The sequence below is a fragment of the Danaus plexippus genome, chromosome 20 (assembly GCF_018135715.1).
Source record: "Danaus plexippus chromosome 20, MEX_DaPlex, whole genome shotgun sequence".
Lineage (NCBI taxonomy): Eukaryota > Metazoa > Arthropoda > Insecta > Lepidoptera > Nymphalidae > Danaus > Danaus plexippus.
The window spans coordinates 2,993,432-3,011,886 of record NC_083550.1 but is presented as its reverse complement, the minus strand read 5'-3'; the positions used below and the strand labels follow the sequence as shown (position 1 = coordinate 3,011,886).

The 18,455-nt window shown below is 30.6% G+C and overlaps 5 protein-coding genes across 6 annotated transcripts; 2 read left to right on the top strand and 3 right to left on the bottom strand.

The window, feature by feature from the left end:
• Nucleotides 1-1,012: 1,012 nt before the first annotated feature.
• On the bottom strand, nt 1,013-1,745 carry LOC133319425 (larval cuticle protein A3A-like). Its single transcript, XM_061523796.1, has 2 exons — nt 1,702-1,745; nt 1,013-1,591 (listed from the first exon to the last, which is right to left on the bottom strand). Exons 1-2 carry the CDS (start codon nt 1,711-1,713, stop codon nt 1,043-1,045), a joined length of 561 nt encoding a protein of 186 aa, XP_061379780.1. The 5' UTR covers nt 1,714-1,745; the 3' UTR covers nt 1,013-1,042.
• Nucleotides 1,746-3,940: 2,195 nt separating this feature from the next.
• Nucleotides 3,941-12,736, bottom strand: LOC116774152 (uncharacterized). The gene is made up of 6 exons (XM_032666810.2): nt 12,694-12,736; nt 11,825-12,026; nt 11,136-11,323; nt 7,560-7,799; nt 4,705-4,857; nt 3,941-4,602 (listed from the first exon to the last, which is right to left on the bottom strand). The coding sequence occupies exons 1-6, from the start codon at nt 12,697-12,699 to the stop codon at nt 4,033-4,035; spliced, it is 1,359 nt and encodes a 452-aa protein (XP_032522701.2). The 5' UTR covers nt 12,700-12,736; the 3' UTR covers nt 3,941-4,032.
• On the top strand, nt 5,150-6,585 carry LOC116773780 (cytochrome c oxidase subunit 5B, mitochondrial-like). 2 transcript variants are annotated; one of them, XM_032666243.2, is made up of 3 exons: nt 5,150-5,204; nt 5,416-5,579; nt 6,379-6,585. In XM_032666243.2, the coding sequence occupies exons 1-3, from the start codon at nt 5,173-5,175 to the stop codon at nt 6,552-6,554; spliced, it is 372 nt and encodes a 123-aa protein (XP_032522134.1). In that variant the 5' UTR covers nt 5,150-5,172; the 3' UTR covers nt 6,555-6,585. The 2 variants fall into 2 exon arrangements, with proteins under 2 accessions (XP_032522134.1, XP_061379782.1); XM_061523798.1 differs by lacking the exon at nt 5,150-5,204 and adding an exon at nt 5,249-5,310.
• LOC116773778 (larval cuticle protein A2B-like) lies at nt 7,190-8,008 on the bottom strand. The gene is made up of 2 exons (XM_032666239.2): nt 7,869-8,008; nt 7,190-7,799 (listed from the first exon to the last, which is right to left on the bottom strand). The coding sequence occupies exons 1-2, from the start codon at nt 7,875-7,877 to the stop codon at nt 7,338-7,340; spliced, it is 471 nt and encodes a 156-aa protein (XP_032522130.2). The 5' UTR covers nt 7,878-8,008; the 3' UTR covers nt 7,190-7,337.
• Nucleotides 12,737-14,605: 1,869 nt separating the features above from the next.
• Nucleotides 14,606-17,606, top strand: LOC116773779 (cysteine-rich hydrophobic domain-containing protein 2). Its single transcript, XM_032666240.2, has 3 exons — nt 14,606-14,858; nt 15,909-16,119; nt 16,431-17,606. The coding sequence occupies exons 1-3, from the start codon at nt 14,740-14,742 to the stop codon at nt 16,596-16,598; spliced, it is 498 nt and encodes a 165-aa protein (XP_032522131.1). The 5' UTR covers nt 14,606-14,739; the 3' UTR covers nt 16,599-17,606.
• The last annotated feature ends 849 nt before the right edge of the window (nt 17,607-18,455 follow it).

The following is an 18,455-nucleotide window of genomic DNA, read 5'->3' as shown; positions in this document are numbered from 1 at the left end:
ACATATTTTTGTAGTCTACATAAAAACTGAAAAGCCATTATAAATAATCCAGCAATTTTAATACCAATTTGTTCAAAATGATATTTTAGTTCATCGGCTAAAAACCGGCTACCCAAATAATCGACACTTCTAAAAACAGTCTGCCAGCATCGGAAACGTTCCTTAACTATACAAATAAATGGCAAAATGAATCATCGAACTTTCGTCTATTCACAAACTTTTTGGTAAAAACAGAATCTTATTTTTCTTCTTTAGTCATTGTTTAAACCTTTACGTATTTATAAATAACTTCGTATTAAAAATGAATGTAATATGTTCACCAATGTTCAATTAAACATCTTTAACATAAAAAGAGACCAGCAATTGTATTTCGTAATAACCCACTAAGTAACCAAGAGCATAAAAAATAGTCTTTTTAATTTATTTTCCTTTTATGACCGATAATGAATCTTTATGAATGGGAAAGTTTTAAAATGTTTCTTAAATGAGTGAAATTTATCAACCGATTGTCTAACTGGTGATGATTAAATATCATTCCATATAGGTATTAATATTTACAATTACTTCTTATTTAATCACATTGTTTGAATAGGTTGTATATTTCTTTTTGTTTTGACATTTTAGTTCGCGATTCATAAGTCGTAACTATTTATCGATGAAAGAGACGAAACTTGTCAGGATTCCATGGATTCACCGAGCCGGTACCGGGCCCATCGCATATATATTGTTAGAAAAACCGTAAATTATTTAAATTTAGGATTAATTACACATTTATTCTTTTGAAAGCTCAGACTCATTCAAATCGCAAAGACCTAATTAACAGATGAACTTTGTCTTAGTTTCATTCCGTCTGAAACATTTCTTTTAGATAGGTTTCTCTTACTTTCCTCCCGTAGAAGATTTAAATTTCTTATTTAGTATTTATTAATTGAGTAACTTATATACTATTTCTTTATAAGAACAAAGCAGTCTTGAATTAAAAGATAATACTTTAATAAATAATAACGTTTATTTACAATTGCCATTCGAATAATCAGATAAATCAGTGGTGGTATAAAGGAGCGGAGTAGGCAACGGGAGCTGCGTGTACTACAGGGGCGGAATGATACACTGGTGCTGCAGCATACGCGACAGGAGCGGCGTGTACAAGAGGAGCAGCGTGTACGACAGGTGCCACTTTAGCTACTACAGGAGCTGCTACTTTTACGCCGATGGCTTCCTTCCGGACTACAGCATTGAAACCATTGTGAGGATCAGCAGTGTAGTCAACAGTGCGCTTTGTGCCATCAGGGTCGACGACGGAGTAGGAGCCTTTGACGACGTCACCATCACGACTCTCGTGTTGGCTCTTAGAGTCACCGGTCAGGCTGTCCTGGACGTCATAAGCGTAGCTGTATTGAGGATTAACATCGTATTCTTCAACAGCCAACTTGGTCACTGGCGCTACGGCTGCAACCTTCGCAATTGGAGCAGCGTATGCCAACTTAGCCACAGGAGCCGCGGCATAAGCCACTGGCGCAGCGAAAGATAAGGGAGCAACTGGAACTACGCCAGCGCTGGCGGCGGCCATCAAACAAGCAAGGATGACGAACTAAACGAAAACAATGATCAACATAATTATTAAGAACATTCATTTATACTTTTATTGAAATACAATATTTCTTTACTATAAATATAAAATCTGTAAATGTAGTCACAAACCTTGAATGCCATTTTAACAAGTGCTGTGTTAAAGAGAAGGATTGAATCTGATGTTTCATGTGTCAGTACGGAGTATTTATACAAGCCTGAAGCGTCAGGGGCGTGTCCTACTGAGTACGATGACATATTATGTTACGATCAATGTTTCAATCGTATCGCCTGTGATGGTACAAGGACTACCGCCTGGAAAGGTCATTCATTTCTTGCGACCGTAAAAATTATATATAGATTATACGTAACTTTTAAATTTTTGTTATATTTTTATTAGTTGTTGTATTTTATTCCGCTAAATTTTTTCCAAATCCATCTGTAGAACAAGGTTTTATATAAATTTCTTATATAGATTATGTTTAATACTCAATATTACGTACAACTGTAGTAAATGTGTTAAATAATTATTTTTTGACAAGATATGGATACAAGATGTTACGTATAATGGTTGATATTTCTTTTAACATTGCAAAGGTTATCCATAAAATCCTTATCTTGCTTGGAATATGATCTTGTTTGGAATAAAATACTCTAAGGAGAGAGAAAAATAATTCAAGATTTAAATCTTAAAATGTATTGTTATGTTGAGGTTTAGTGTTTACTAACATTTAGGTTATATAAAAAAATATATATTAAAAAAAAATATTTACCTTTGACAAATATAATAAATTATCAAAAATAAAAAAATAAATAAATTTGTTATTTTAAGACCTTAAAATTTTCTCTCACTGATCCCGAATTCTTTGGCAAATTTTTACCATCTCAGACTTTACTTTTATTATAGCCTCAAGGTTTTATGCAAGTTCTGGGATGGCATTTTTACTTTTAATTTAAGTTTTAAAGCAATGTCTTGGATAATATACTAACAATAACTATGTTACAAAAGGATCTCTTTTCATGAGAGTCAGCTTGGTTTCTACTTTTGTAGATTTTAAGTCAAATCGAATACTAAATCATTTTAAGGAACCAAATAAGACGTACCATCAATTTATTCGCATCATGTTCACTTATTTTTTTTATTAACTATAATTTTTTTTTATTCTTCTTGTCTAGGAGATCGTAAAAACAAATAAAAAAGCTAGCTTTCCAACACTTTTAATATTATATATATATTGGCAAAAAAATGAAAATGTATCATTATTGCCGTATTTCGGTCATATATATTTTTATTCCCTTACAAAATATAGGATGATGAGAGATTTAAAGTTTATAAATTATGTGTGTGAGTGTGTGTGTGTGTGCGTGTGTGTGCGTGCGTGTGTGTGCGTGCGTGTGTGTATTAATTGTAAAGTGTTATCGCAATAAAAGAAATTAAAAAGTGTATTAATATACTAAACATCAATAAACGATATTGCCCAGTACGTTTAGCACAGGCTTATATTAGTACAGTACATCTGAAGCATTAACAATTTCTTATTCTTGTAAGCATATAGACAAACCATCTTGTTGAAACCTTGAAACGAAATAAGAATTAAACTATTTATATACTTAAACAAATAATATAATAGAAGTACATACAAACCTTCTTAAGAAGGTTTTAATCATGAAATAAATCTGTAGTTTTACACGTTGTATAACGATGAATCAAATGTTTTATTGTTTGAACAAATTAAATTTGTGTTTAATATTTTTAAGCTATAGAAAATACAATATAAAGACTGTTAATATATATTTATCAAATCATTTTGTTATACGGTTGAGGGAGAAAGTAAGTATCGTTCTTTTTGTAATCGATACATTCACGTTAAAATAATATCCGCAAATCTGTTTCATAGTGTTGTGGCTTAAAATATAGATAATTTTTTTCTTAGACGCTTGGTTCAGACGCTTTTAGCGATTATGGTACATAATTTGGAATATGTGTCTTCAGTATTAATAATTTTTAATAAAGATATAATTTTAAAACAATCTATGTAAATTAATTTAGTTCACTTGCTATATACCTTTCTTTCATTAACTCAATGGCTGAAATACTTTTTTCTTGGTTATAAATTACTCATTACTGCTTGAAAAAACCTTTTGATTGATGAATAATTTAATGAATGATAAATTTATTGCAAACACTTTTTATTGTTGTACAATGTCTCTTTATAATGAGATAGTAGTAGATGAGTGATTTTATTTTTATTATCTTTTATCTATGTTTGGACCATTTTTGTGGTCGTTTTTTTATCCAATGCGTTTATAGATGAGCTTATTCGCTTTTTGTTGATAGGATGCTAGAATTATAGAAAAATAAAAATATTTTAATCATTTTTTATAATTTATTCCATAGGAGAATTTTAAGCCTTTAATAAATAACTTGACAATAACATATTTGACTAGTTCCGTGGATATGGATTAATGGTGGTAGACAGGTGCGGAGTGGACTAGGGCTGGCACAAGAGGGGAGTGGTGCACTACTGGGGCAGCGGAATAGGCTAATGGGGCATGGTGTACTACGGGGGCAGCAGCGTACGCTACTGGGGCAGCGATCTTAGCAACGGGAGCCACAGCCTTAACACCGAGAGCCTCTTTGTGTACAACAGCATTGAAACCATTGTGGTCATCAGCAGTGTATTCCACAGTGCGCTTAGTACCATCAGGGTCGACGACGGAGTAGGATCCATGTACGACGTCACCGTCACGGGATTCCTGTTGGCTCTTGGAGTCACCGGTAAGACCGTCTTGAACGTCGTAGGCGAAACTGTAACGTGGGTGGGAGTCGTATTCTTCGACGGCGACTTTAGCGACCGGAGCTACCACTTTAGCTACGGGAGCAGCATATGCGACGGGGGCAGCGTGAACGATCGGAGCAGCGTGCGCGACTGGTGCAGCTGCATATGCGACCGGCGCCGGGTATGCAGAGTATGCGACGGGGGCGACCACCCCAGCTTGGACGGCAGCAACAGCGCAAACTAAAACGACCAACTGAAACAAAATAAGAACGATTAAATAAATAAATATTAATAAGAGTAAAGTGAATTAATAATTTAATTAACAATGTATGATAATATATTTTCTATTTAATACCTTGAAAGCCATTTTTTTGGAGATGATATTGACTTTACTATGAGGATACCTCAATTTGAATGTACAGCAATAAGATCGGACTGACTTTTTATACCCAAGTCGTTTGCCGCAGGCGTTGCATTGTACCATTCCGCCGGCATTCGAGATATAAAGCTGCGTATTGAAAAGGTATGACAGCGCGGTTTTAGTCCACCAAATTTAACACCAACTTAACTTTCCAGTATTGTCATGGAATCAGAGTGAGTATGTCTGATTAATCAAGTATAAAGATCACTTGCATGTCATTGGTAACCAGCTTTCTTATGAAATGTCCTCACTGTATTATTAAAATATTAATCTAATTCTATATTTAAATACAAACAATTCTTTAGTACAGTATTCATTTATATAAAACCTATAATGATTTGCTTATAAAAACTCCTTAATGTGTATAATACTTGTGTCAAAATAAAATGACATATTACTTATATGTGTTTCGATCCTGAATGTTGTGAAAATAAGTAAGCCATTAAAGAAGACATTTTAAACCACATAGAGCACTTTTAGTACTGCCAATTTAAACGATAATTCCAATATTTGAGAGGAAATAATTAAAAATTAAATTCCGTAAATAATTTCTATACAATATTTTGAGTATATTTTTCTTTAATCTTCCTCTTTTTATTAACAAGTCTATATATAAGTCCTATTATTTAATGTTTAACCTTCTAGGATGTGGGTAATTAAATCGTTGCGCCCATTCTCTCGTGCGGGGAGCAGAATATGCAGTCGCTTCCACGACACCCTTGACCAGCTCACGGGCATCGAAAAACGAGAACTGCTTGCTCATATGGCTGGAGAGTGTGATCCGTTTCGCATTATGGCCATCAAAAAAGGTTATACTGTTATTTAAAAATAGAACAATTAAACAGCTGTGTATTTATATTAAATTTAATCATTTTTAAGATCATAGGCCTTTTAAAAACACGACTTGTCCGATAGAAAAATATAATTAGTGTGATCACAATAGGTTAAAAATATTATTCAAAGATACAAGTAAATAAAAATAACTCTTTTCGAACCTGTAATACACAGGCCCATAGAGATTTATTATAATACCTAAGTGAAACAAATGGAAACTTTTTAAATTCAGAATATAGCACAAAATTGTTGATAAAACTTAAAATACAATTTATAATTTTTCAAGTAACATTCTCAACTGCTAAGATACCAGTTTAATATTATTTTTAAAATACCTTCGTCTTGAAAATTTTGTATCGTTTTTGTTTAAATTAAAAAAAAAAACGATTATTGCCAATGTATAAGGCAAACAAAAAACTTGTCATAATAAAAATATATATTTTTTTATACTAACCTCGAATAAATTATATAAATCTGTTTTATTAATAAATTTAAAGTATATGAAATAATATCAAAAGCAAAATTAAATCATAAATTATTGTCTTTGGATCAAATAGAATAGTTTTACATTTTAATAAACACTGGCAACTGGACTGTCGGATTAAATTTAACATCGTATTTCATATAATACAATCTGTGAATAACATTTAGATTATCTATGGAAATATTATCCTTCTTGTTAATTCATACTAGAAACGAAATTTTATGTTTGTTACGTAACTATGTCGTATGTTTTAAGGGCTGAAAAAATCTGTAGCTATAAGTATCTTGTAGGTCCAGGTACTTGGGAGAGGCCGAATCTCATCCCGAGTGCGTTCAGGAAGCGTCTGGTTGGCTGTGTTTGTTATCCTGATACCAACCACATAGAATACATGTGGATACATCTCGGCGAACCGAAGCGCTGCGGATGCGGTTACTGGTTCGAACTGTGTCCTATCGCACCCCTTTAATGTATATTGATTTTCAATTATAATATATTTGGTAAAATATTCTTTTTCTTCCATCAACCTGTGTATATACGTTGATGTTGTTCTTAATTGATTTTAATATAAATCGATTTTACCAGCAACATCCCGATGTTTGATGAAATAATAAAATGTTGAAAAAAATATACTTGTCGCTTGCCACGTGGTTGCTATAGTAATCGTATTTACTTAAAACTGTATTTTAAATTTAATGAATGTATCACAATGTATTTTATTCGATAAAGATATTGTGTCTAAAAAATTAAATCTATCAAGTGGTTGGAACCTGATGCACTCACAAGCGCAGCCGTCTGTCATTTTATTTATACACTTTTACACATTATAGAAATAAAAGTTTTAGCATTTACGAGTCCTAAATAGAGTTATTTTAGATTTATTTGTAGGTTAATTCTAAAGAAAAGTGAATTTGTCTCACACAGTACCACAGCCCCACCCGTTACCGACCCACATCCGAAAACCTTGAGTCAGATCATGACTTAAAAGAAAAAGCCTGCGCAAGTCCTTACAATTTCTTACACTGAATATTCTAGAAACACAATGTTAATCCATTTTTATTTTGTTCACCTCGAAACTTCGAAACACAAATAAAGAGATCAGAATTATTTAAATGTATCATATAACATTTTTTATTTACTAAAGCTTTTATGTATTATCATATTTTATAACAGATAGTATCACAATTAGAAGTAATTTTAAACATTATTTATCACTGTAACACACAAACTTCACGTGATCACAATATAGCGATCAGTGCATATAATTAGGTATGAAAAATTCGCCGTTATTGAAGTTGTTTTTTTCAGTCGGTGTGTCGTTTCCAGGCGTGAAGTAATCAGTATATTTAATAAAATTGCTAGTCGAGAGCATCGGAGCTTTAGCCTTCTCTGGCGCTGGATATAAGTAACCTCGGATAGGAGCGTTGTAATTACGTTTAGATAAATGATTATTGCTTGGCTCATTTCTTATGACGGCTTTAAAACCGAGTTTTCCGCCAGCTGTGTAGTCAACAGTACGCTTGGTGCCATCAGGATCTATCACCGAGTAAGAGCCTTTCACGATATCACCTTGTCGGATCTCTTGGGCACTTTTAGTATCCCCAGTAGTAGGATCTATGATGTTATACCAATAGTTGTACTCGGTACTCGTTGGTGGAGAATCGGTCACTATTATAGCGACGATAACATGAATAACACACGCAAAAACAACTATCTGCAACAATAAAAAAGTTTTTATAATACATGTAAACAAATTTATATAATTTAATAATAAAATAATTACACGAAACATGTCGATAATGTTCTCGAAATGGTTTCCAGAGTAATAGCGCACATAATAAAGTCAGACGTATTTATAAGTTGTGCGTTCACTGCGTGTTCCGTGTTGCCGATCTCGTGAATTGTCACAGAGTAGTTAAATGTGATTGTAATGCTAGTTTCATTAATTAATAAAACTTAGGTACCTATATATTCTGTAACATACAGAAGTACATATAATTCATAGAATTAAGATATTCAATTCAATAAGTAAATTCGCTTTATAAATATACTTTTAAATTAGACTACTTTTTTGTATGGTATAAATTATAACTACATACACAGTGTAAGGACGTGATTGTTGATTTTATAGAACACTGAGAGACATGCAAATATAATACATATCTTTAATATATTCTTATTCGTTATAATGTCATTGAAATAAATAATAAATTTAAATAATCTGTGATTGTAAAACGATCTCAAATGTTTACTTGTGGTGAGAGTCGCGTAAATTTCAACATACGATCAGACACACTAATAAAGTACTATTAATTACACATTTGTAATGTTTTGTCCGAGAATTGATACTTGTTTAAGTTAATACAGTTATTAAGTATTATCAATTTAACTTTACAAACACTTAAACCATATGTATCTTTATTTTACTGTTTTATAATTACATTTTCTAAAGTATCTTTAAAACAAACATGTAAAATAATCATTAACCTTCCTTAATTATATACGTACTATTTAACTTATTTATTTTATATTATTATTACTAATACTTTATAATATATTTTTTTATTTCACTCTTAAGTCGTTAGACTTAATATTTATAATATTGTACGTCACACAAGATCCGCACTCATGTCAGTCATTGATGACTCATCCATTCATCCTCAGTCAATGAAGTGTTTTGAAACTATTACAATTGATTCGACTTACGAAATTAAAGTTACAAGAACATTGACCTTTAGAACAATCATTTTGCTGTTGAAGCAAGTCTAAAAATCTTTTTTTATCCCACCGACCTTCTAATTTAGGCTTCGTATAAAACTTTGCAGGAGTTCTTTTAAGCGAAGGAACTTAAATACGCTGCATATATTATACGGATCAAATATATATTGATGGTGTTGACATTTATACCTCGTATGGAGAGTGCATGGTGCTTACTAATTAATTGCATGTTCCTCAAGCATCATATCCGATCGATTCACATACATGCACAAATTTAATCTGGTTATAGCGTTCTCGACGCGGATGCAATGTTACAATACCAACGAGATTTGGTACTTTCACTTTCAAAGTGTACACTAAACAGCAAGGATAACTTTAATTCCCAGAACCTTAAGCCACTCGCATATTAAAATATCTTTTTTTTTAAAGACATCACGATTGTTTTACAATGCACCTATGTTCGCCCATTATTTACTTTGGTCACGGCCACGTTTGAGAAAATTGAGCAATTTAATATTTAGATTCAAAGCCGTGAATTACGAGTGATAATTCTAAACCTTTAAACATAATGGATATAACAATGATTTAATTACAAAGTTTTATCTTCAAGTTATATTAGAATTATGTTATATATCTTATCTTATCTTAAAATATATTAAACTTGGAAAAGGCTTCTCATTCTTGTCTTTATTTTAAATGGAGTCGTTTTGTTTTGTTGCTATCTTTAATACACTGGACATTGCTTATTTATATTTATTATCTTTATTTAGTATTTTTCTAGATCTAATCTGTTATAAAAGTGAAGGATTTGTTTTTTGTTAGTATATTTATTTCTTCTAACGAAATAAGTTTCAATCGGCATAACGTACAATAAAATCGCTTTAAAATGTAATATAAAAATATAACTTAACTTTGCCTCAAATTAATTATAAAACGAATAAAATTAATTTACCTTACAATAATAATAAAAACCGGTGTAACATTAAAAAGATAAACAATTTGAGCGTTCTTACTTTAAAAAATCAATGCCAGATGCGTTATAAAAGCATATATGTACGAACACATTTTAAAAAGTTCTAATTAATTTTAAGATGATTAATTTACGATAGAGTATATAACAGTCAAAAATTTATTTAGTTAAAATTATACCTATCATACTGTCTGTCTGTGATTACAGTTACTTTAAAGTTTACGAAACTTCGGATAAAAAATTTAACATAATAAAATCACTTAGTGATTCGAACACCATTTTTTTTTAAAGTGTATTCAGAAATCTTAGACAGCTTGAATTATATGTTGAATATAGTCTGTATAGGTTAAATAACATGTTATTTTTTAATTGGAAACAAACTTCATTATTCTTTTTAACTTTTTTATTTTTCCAGCCATTTAAGTTTTTGAGTAACAGACATTCAACCATACGAATTAATTATAAGCAAGACATCCAAATACTTAGATCTCCTTATTTGTCTTTTTTCAGTTTACAATTTTAGGATATTTTAAATTTACAATATAAGAGATTATTTTATGTGAAGTACATAATAATTTATGTAAATAATATATTCGTAAACAATATATATATAATAAATTTAACCTAAGGCATTGATCCATTTATTTTTTTTACACAAATGACATTAAACAAGACTCTTTAATTATAATATTTTTATATTATTATCATGTTAAGTAGTGCTGAATCTGAAGATATAATATGTATTTTAATGACACATATACAGAAACACCGTTGTATTAAATATAACTACGAAAGGGTAAAAGGTAGGTAGATTCAAAATTTCTGATCTGAAACCTAGTTTTAACCGGTTTTATTTATATTTTAAATTATATATAGTCAAATTTTTTACTTCAATAAGATTAAATTAATTTACACATTTGTTCTTACAGTCGATTTCATTGATATTAGCACAAGTTTGCACCGTTACACGACATACGAAACCTTTCGTTTTCTAATTTAGTAACCTGCTTTTATACGATAATGTGCGAATATTCATAGATGATAAAACTGGAAACGCTGCGTATTTAGTGTACAGATGCGAACTTAGGGTAAACATAGTAGTCTGCGGTTAACGTCACGAACGAATATAATAAATTTTTGTACGTAAACAGGATTTAGGTCAGTTTTTTTAAATAATAAACCAATATAGATTCCTCTTATTTATTACCCTATAATATAACAAATTAAAAGTAAGCAACATTATCATTTAGAGAACACAGAATTCTGATAAATCAAATTTTATGCTCCCATTGGAAAACGGATCAAATAAATATACATTTCATACAGAGCTTGATTTTAACGATTTAGGATTGTAACACATTAGTGAATAGCAGCAATGGGTGCTGCTTTGACGACAGCTCCTAGAGGTTGTCTGCTAACCACAGCGTTGAAGCCATTTTGGGGATCCGCAGTGTATTCCACAATACGACGGGTTCCGTCGGGGTCTACCAGGGAGTAGGAGCCTTGGACGACGTCACCAGAACGGGTTTCCTGCTGACTCTTGGAATCACCTTTGTGAGGATAATTAAAATAAGAAATTATATAACCAACTTACATCTGATTCTCACACGAACTAGTACGTTATATTCGTGATCTCATTACCATATATGGAATAGCGAAGCCTATTTCTTATGTCACTATGACTTCCAAATTGAATTTAAATCACTTAAGTTAAATCATCTAATAAAAAGCATGCATGCATAATTTTTTATAGAACTGATGAAAAAGTACACGTAAAATATCGTTCCAACCTAAAGATTTCTTTTCAACAGCTCCTTTCATATATCCTTAGGAAAAAACATTTTAATTGATTGATTTTAATTGATTGATTGATTGGTTGATTGAAAAGTCATTTTCTTAACCAATTTCCCTAACAGATAAATATTATATCTGATACCTTAACATCGTGTATCTTTTATAATTATTTTAATAACAATACCTGTGCGATTTAATTTCTGTAGCTGTAATACATATTAGAAAATCAGAACAATAAATAGCTTTTTTTACTTTACCAGTTAGAGCGTCTTGAATGTCGTAAGCATAGGAGTATTGAGGGTTTGGATCGTAGTCCTCGACGGGTGCTGCAACTTTGGCAACAGCATACGGCGCGTACGGCCGAGCAACAATAGCGGGTCGGGCGTAAGCGTACGGTGCAGGTGACAATAAACCAGCAGAAACGCTGGATATTAGTACAGCTGCACACAAAATGAGGACCTGGAGGCAATGAGAGTTTATGAAAAGACTGCTAATACAAATTTTTAAGGCAGTAGAGTTGAGCTGTGGTCAAGAAGCTGCAGTTCGAACATAGGCTGGCTCGACTGGGGAAGTACCACCTTCTTAGAGAAGGTAGGCGTGAAGTCTTCGTGTAAGGCCTTCACTGGCTGAGTGGCTGCGTTTCGTCCGATGAGCGAGACAGCCGGTTTCCCTTTGCCTTTTCCCACTTTTTCTTCCCCATTTCCCTTTCTTACTCTTTCCTCTTCGCATCATCCGCAGCATCTCTTATGTTGCAGATGTCCATGGGCGACGGTGACTACTGCCCATTAAGTATACCGTCTGCCGGTTTGCCGCCTTTCTTATAAATTTTATCTCCGAAGTTTTGATATACCACGAAGATTAAGTATACTCAATATTTTTAAGACGACTCCGTGCACTAACAAGAGAATCAAACATAATCAAAATCCTAATAGACGGATGATATATAAGGTCTGCTAACATTAAAAACATTATTTTTGTTAATACAAAGAAATTGCTTTTTCTTCGCAAAACCCAATTCCAAAAAAAAAATGGCAACATCGAAAAATACAGACATAACAAATAATTTTTATATCTTTACAAAAAATCTTATATCAAAATATAATATAAATAACTATATTTAATTTACCTTCATAGCGGCTAGATGTGTTGGATGCAGACAAACGTGAGCCTGTGACTGCAAAGGGTTGGTCTTACAGTTTATATAGCACTAGCAGCTAGAAAAAGCTCTACCATGACCCTACTACGGCCCTTCGTTGAATTATTAATACCTAACAATGTCCTAAGACTAGATATCATATTAATATGTTAAAATTTAAATATCTGGGTCACGCACGGGCGGACTTAATGCAAAATACTTACCTACATAATGCTTAAGACTTTAAAATGCTTTAATACTACATTCCTTTATCAAATTAATGTGTTACGTAATTTTTATATTTAAAAAAAAAGGTTTTATTATTCGATAAGGCAAGGCAACCAAGTTATTACAAATATATATGATTCTTATAAATAAAAAAAAAAACAAGAGAAAAATTGTACACAATTGTAATTATAAATATTAAGATCAAAATTACATCATACTTAAAACAACTAAAATGTAAGGACATTGTAAAAAGATTTGGAAGTAGGTGAGCCTGACAATATGTGATCGCAATAATATAAAGTAAATAGGTGTATTATTGCATCAGATTCTTGTAAGAAAACGGATTTGTTTCGACTTTGTTTTTTAATAATCATCGATATTTAAGTTGAAAATGTACTACATATTTAGCTATTTTTGCTTTTTTTTTTGTTTCCAAAAAAATAATCTCATCTTAATATAAAATCTTTTGTAAGTGCTTGTATATATAATTATAAAATTTTCTGTTTGTACTTTATCTATTTACATTGAGAAAATTGTAGACATATTTAAAAAAATCATAAATTATCTTCATCAATATTGTATAGAATTATTTAAATATTTAACATCTCTTATTTGTTATAAAAACCTTTTAGTTTTTGTTGTAATTAAAGTTTAAAAAAGTTATAACAAAAACTATGTTTGAAACTTTCGATATTTTTCATTTTAAATTCAACACGCCTTTTAGTGGTTATTCAATATTAAGAAGTATAATGGGTTAACCCATTAATAATAGACATGGGAAATATAATAGGATAACATATAGGAAAATAATGTTGTTTAATTTATTACGTTGCTTTAAGATAAATAATAATTAATTCCATACTTATATAATAGAATATCTTAAGTTGCGTTGTCATTCATTAATATAAGTTCTCCCCATATAATAACTCACTTTTAGTAATATAAGTTACAACGAAAAGTTATTTATACATATAATAAATATAAGTTATCATCTCTACTTTTCTCACTTAAATAAAAACATTAAGAGACAACGATTTAGGTCACAGCTGTGACTTATTTATCAAGTACGTGTTGCATATAAGATAATTTACAATGCCCTACCCATAAACGGTCACCTTAACTAATAATACTAACATTTGTAAGTAACCACATGCTTACAACAATACCGTAAGTCGAATTATAGGAAAGGCTGCAAATGTAAAAAAAAAATACTTGTATATTGTAGTATAGACATATTTCAGTAACCTTTAAAATTACTCAAATTTACCTAAATCAAAGACTAATAACATTACAAGTCCATCGGTCTATTCTTAGTAAGACCATACAAATCTATATTTTGTCTTTATTTCATATATCTAGAAACATGAACATTATGATTCTTTTTACAAAAATTCAACTGAAATATGTGACAGAGACCCTAACATTGATTAAAACATAACATTGAATTTAAAATAAATAAAATCTCTAACATTTATAATAAGCGCCCCCTAGCGCTGAATAGAAAAAATACGTTATTCTAAAATTTTTGAAAATTATAAATTGGTTGCTTATTTTATTTCAACTTATTATAACATTTTCAATATATACCGTAAACATCCTAAATTATTTGTTAAATTAAAGAAAAGTGTATTTGTAATTGGAATTTGCTTAAAAAACGCTGGCAACACAGGTATTTTGTATTTATGATTGTGAAAACGTCACTAATTATTTTTTTGTAATGATTGTAAGTGTAAAAATTTAGCAAACACTGTATATTGTTATGTGTTTCAAACAGAGTATAGGGGGTTGTTAAGTTTTTGATAAATAAAAATGGCTGATTTCGATGCAATATATCCTGAAGAACCGGAGCCAGAGGAGAATATAGAGGAAACGCATGTGACATTAGTACCTGACCCGATCATCATCAGGGGTGCTGGAAACATGACAGTGTAGGTTTTAATTTATCAGCTGTTTAATTTCCACTTGAATATTAACAGAGTGCTTTGCACCTCGCTCGTCTGAATAACGCCCAGGTGCAGATCTATTTTTGGTTCTTTGTTTTCATTAACATTGAACATTCTTGGCATACAATATCCAAAACTGAAATGTTTAATTTATATTTCGTTTATACGACACCTTTAAAGTGTTTAATGAAATTGTATGTCTATTTTAATCACACAAAGATTTATTGCTGGTAATACATTATTTGTTTATGGACTTTGCATATGTGAAAGTAAGTACATTATAAGCCATATGTAAACATATATCACGGATTTCATGTTAATCAAATTATCTTAATGACTCTCGACCTTTGCCTTATACATTATACATAATAATTAGTTAATTAAATTAGCCTTTATAAAAATAACAAAGTTCATATTATTAATATGTTATATAGTAAATTTAATTTTATATTAAAAATCAATTATGAATTAAATGTGTTACATTTGATAATGTAAAATTGTCAATGGTTATTTCAATACAAAAATTAGTCGACAGATAATAATAGCCAATAAAAATATATTTAATTGTAATCTACACTTTTTTGTGCTATACTAATTTTTGTTAGAACATACTCGGCTTCAGTGATATAATATGCCACATATGACGCTTTGAAATAATTTAAATAATGACTAACACGGTTTGATAAATAAATAATATGTAAAGTCAGGAAACAACTTGCTTTTTCCTTATATGAACCGGTTAAATTATAAATTAAAACCTATTATAAGTTAATGAAAATTAGAAATAAAATTTTATTATTGTCTCAGCTAGTCCTTAAATAATAGTGTAACAGTTGTGCCAACACCATATTTAGTTGAACGGTATTATAAAAACAGTATTAACATAAATACCATGAGGCTCTCGATAAGAACTAATTAGAATTGCTGATTTGACTTTCACTTTAGATAAAAGAATTGTTTCTATTAATCAGCTCATATTATTTTTAATATTTAAAAGGAGTTAATTTCTTAACATAATGTTATCTCCTGTTACAGTTTTGGTCTAAGCAACCGGTTCAATGGTGAATTTCCATCTGGCCTGCAGTCAAGAGTCGCTCCGGAGGAATATCAAGCCACTATAGCTCGTATTAATAGTGTGCTTAAGAAAACTCTGCCGGTTAATGTTAAATGGCTATTCTGTGGCTGTGTTTGTTGTTGCTGTACTCTCGGATGTTCGTTGTGGCCGGTTATATGTTTAAGTAAAAGAGTAAGTTTCTTGGGTTTGTAATTTTTATACTATATACATGTATACATACATACTGTGTACATACTCTATTTGTAAATATTATATACACTTTATGGCTTATTAAGTACAATACCATATAAATCATCCTTTTTCATTTTTGTTTATAGAAAATATTCACATTATAAATAAGATTATCAGTTTTGTTACCAGAAATTGTAGTTGTGTTTAAGAGAATATATTGTGTTTGATACAAACATTATATATAAATTGCTAATGTTCTTTTGATGTAAGTATATCAGTTAATTTTTTTTTTTATTACATTCTATTCACAGACACAGCACTCTTTAAATAAACTTCTAGAATGGGAGAATAGCAGGCTTTACAATAAGCTAGGTCTACGCTGGCGTCTCACTAAGCAACACTGCGATTCGTCATCCATGATGGAATATGTACTTCTCATAGAATATGTACCCAAAATACCAATATACAGGCCGGATTAAACAATCTCATTAATGTAAATATGAACTAACAATGTATGTGTAAATTACACGGTTCGTCACCGCAGTGTAACCAAAAAAAATATCTGCCCATCAAAATGGTGTTTAAAATATTGTTAATATACATCACGATCAGATTATAAGCTTTTTTATGTATTATAGATGTTGCATAGGAGCTTGCAGCGGTCGCTTTTAAGGCAATGTTATCTTAATGTGTAAAATAAGGTTAAGGTTCTGCTGACAGATCTACCTACTGTTTTTGCTCCAAACACTTGTTGGCAGATGAGGCTAAGTATATAATAAATTTTGTTGTATATTAATTTTGGCAATATTAAAAATATTTTTTTCGCACAATAAAATACATAGTCAACATTGCTCCAGATAATACATTATCTAGATGTGTATGTTCGTTATTGTATCTGTCATGTTTTTTTTTTAACGAATTTAATAACGTAAGTTTAAAACGTTGTGAATAATGATTTTTTTTAAAACAAAATCACGTATATTATGAATTCAGAAATATTAAATAAAACTAATATTTTTTTAAATAATATTTTCGTCAACAAACACAAAAACGAATAGTTCTGTATTTATGTACCTGAATGAAAAGTAGTGGACGGAATGTCTATAATGTAACAATTGAAGTTGGCTGTCTAGAAAAAGCTGTTTCTTAAAATTATGTTAGAAAATATTTCGGGACTGTGTTATTAGGCAGTAATTGTTTAATGTAGTATATTCGTTAGAAGTATTCGCCCTCTTTTCCCTTTTCAACAAGTTGTAAAGGTTTTATGTCAGCTATTGTCGCCATTACTGTAACAGAATTTCGTATTTGTATTTGACATTTAAGCAGTTCAAGACGTTTTCTTGCCACCGCCATCTTTATTTTTAACAACGGTTGAAAAGCGAACAGGGTATGTTGACATTAATTTGTAATTTAAGCTAATGTAAATAATTTAAGTACGAATAATATAGATTATTTTTGTTCAAATAATAAATGTCACTATGTGATGATATGAATCTTTTATTGCTAGTTCATTTTACTATAGGAATTATTTACATCAAATTGATTATGGAAGTGACTTTGGTGTCTGCAATTTCCTTGTCTTTAATGCTTTCGCTGTTTTATTTAAAAACAAAACAAGGTCAAACAAACTTATTTTCGTTAGATGAGGAAATTAACGAGAATTTGTTTTGAAACAAATTGACCTAGATTCCTCCATTTAATGTTATGTTGGCGAAGTTGTTTGTTGTATCTACAGAGATGGTAGAATTCAACGTTACTATAAAAACTCTTTTATGCGGAACTACAAAGATATTAGACACAACAATCCTCCTTTGAATGGAATTTGAAGAAAAATTCCGTAAGCATTACTCACCTGCATTACGTAACCTTTTGTGATAACTTCATTCGTTAGCATTTACTTTGGAAAACAATTGGAAAGGGTTTGGACCAAGACATCAAAAATTAGTATGATGTCCAGAGTCACTATGATGAACCCTACGGATCTTAAATGTAATGACATACATTTTCTTATGACAGACAACATGGTTTTATATATAGCCGAAATTATTTAATCATTACTCTCCGGACGTGTAAAGATCGCTGTTGATTATTGTAAACATATTAACAAAAGCATACACAGAAAAAAACGCGCGTCAAAGTAAATCTTTACGCAAATGAAAAATCTAGAATGTTCTTAAAAATTTTTGCAAGATTAGACCCACATATATATAGTTCATATAAAAATCAATTATAGCATTTAGTCTTAATATCTATTATATTGAGGATTCTTTGATTATAATCAGCTTACACTTATTATTTTGATAATAGTCTCCAGTCCCCACACAATTTTTATCTAA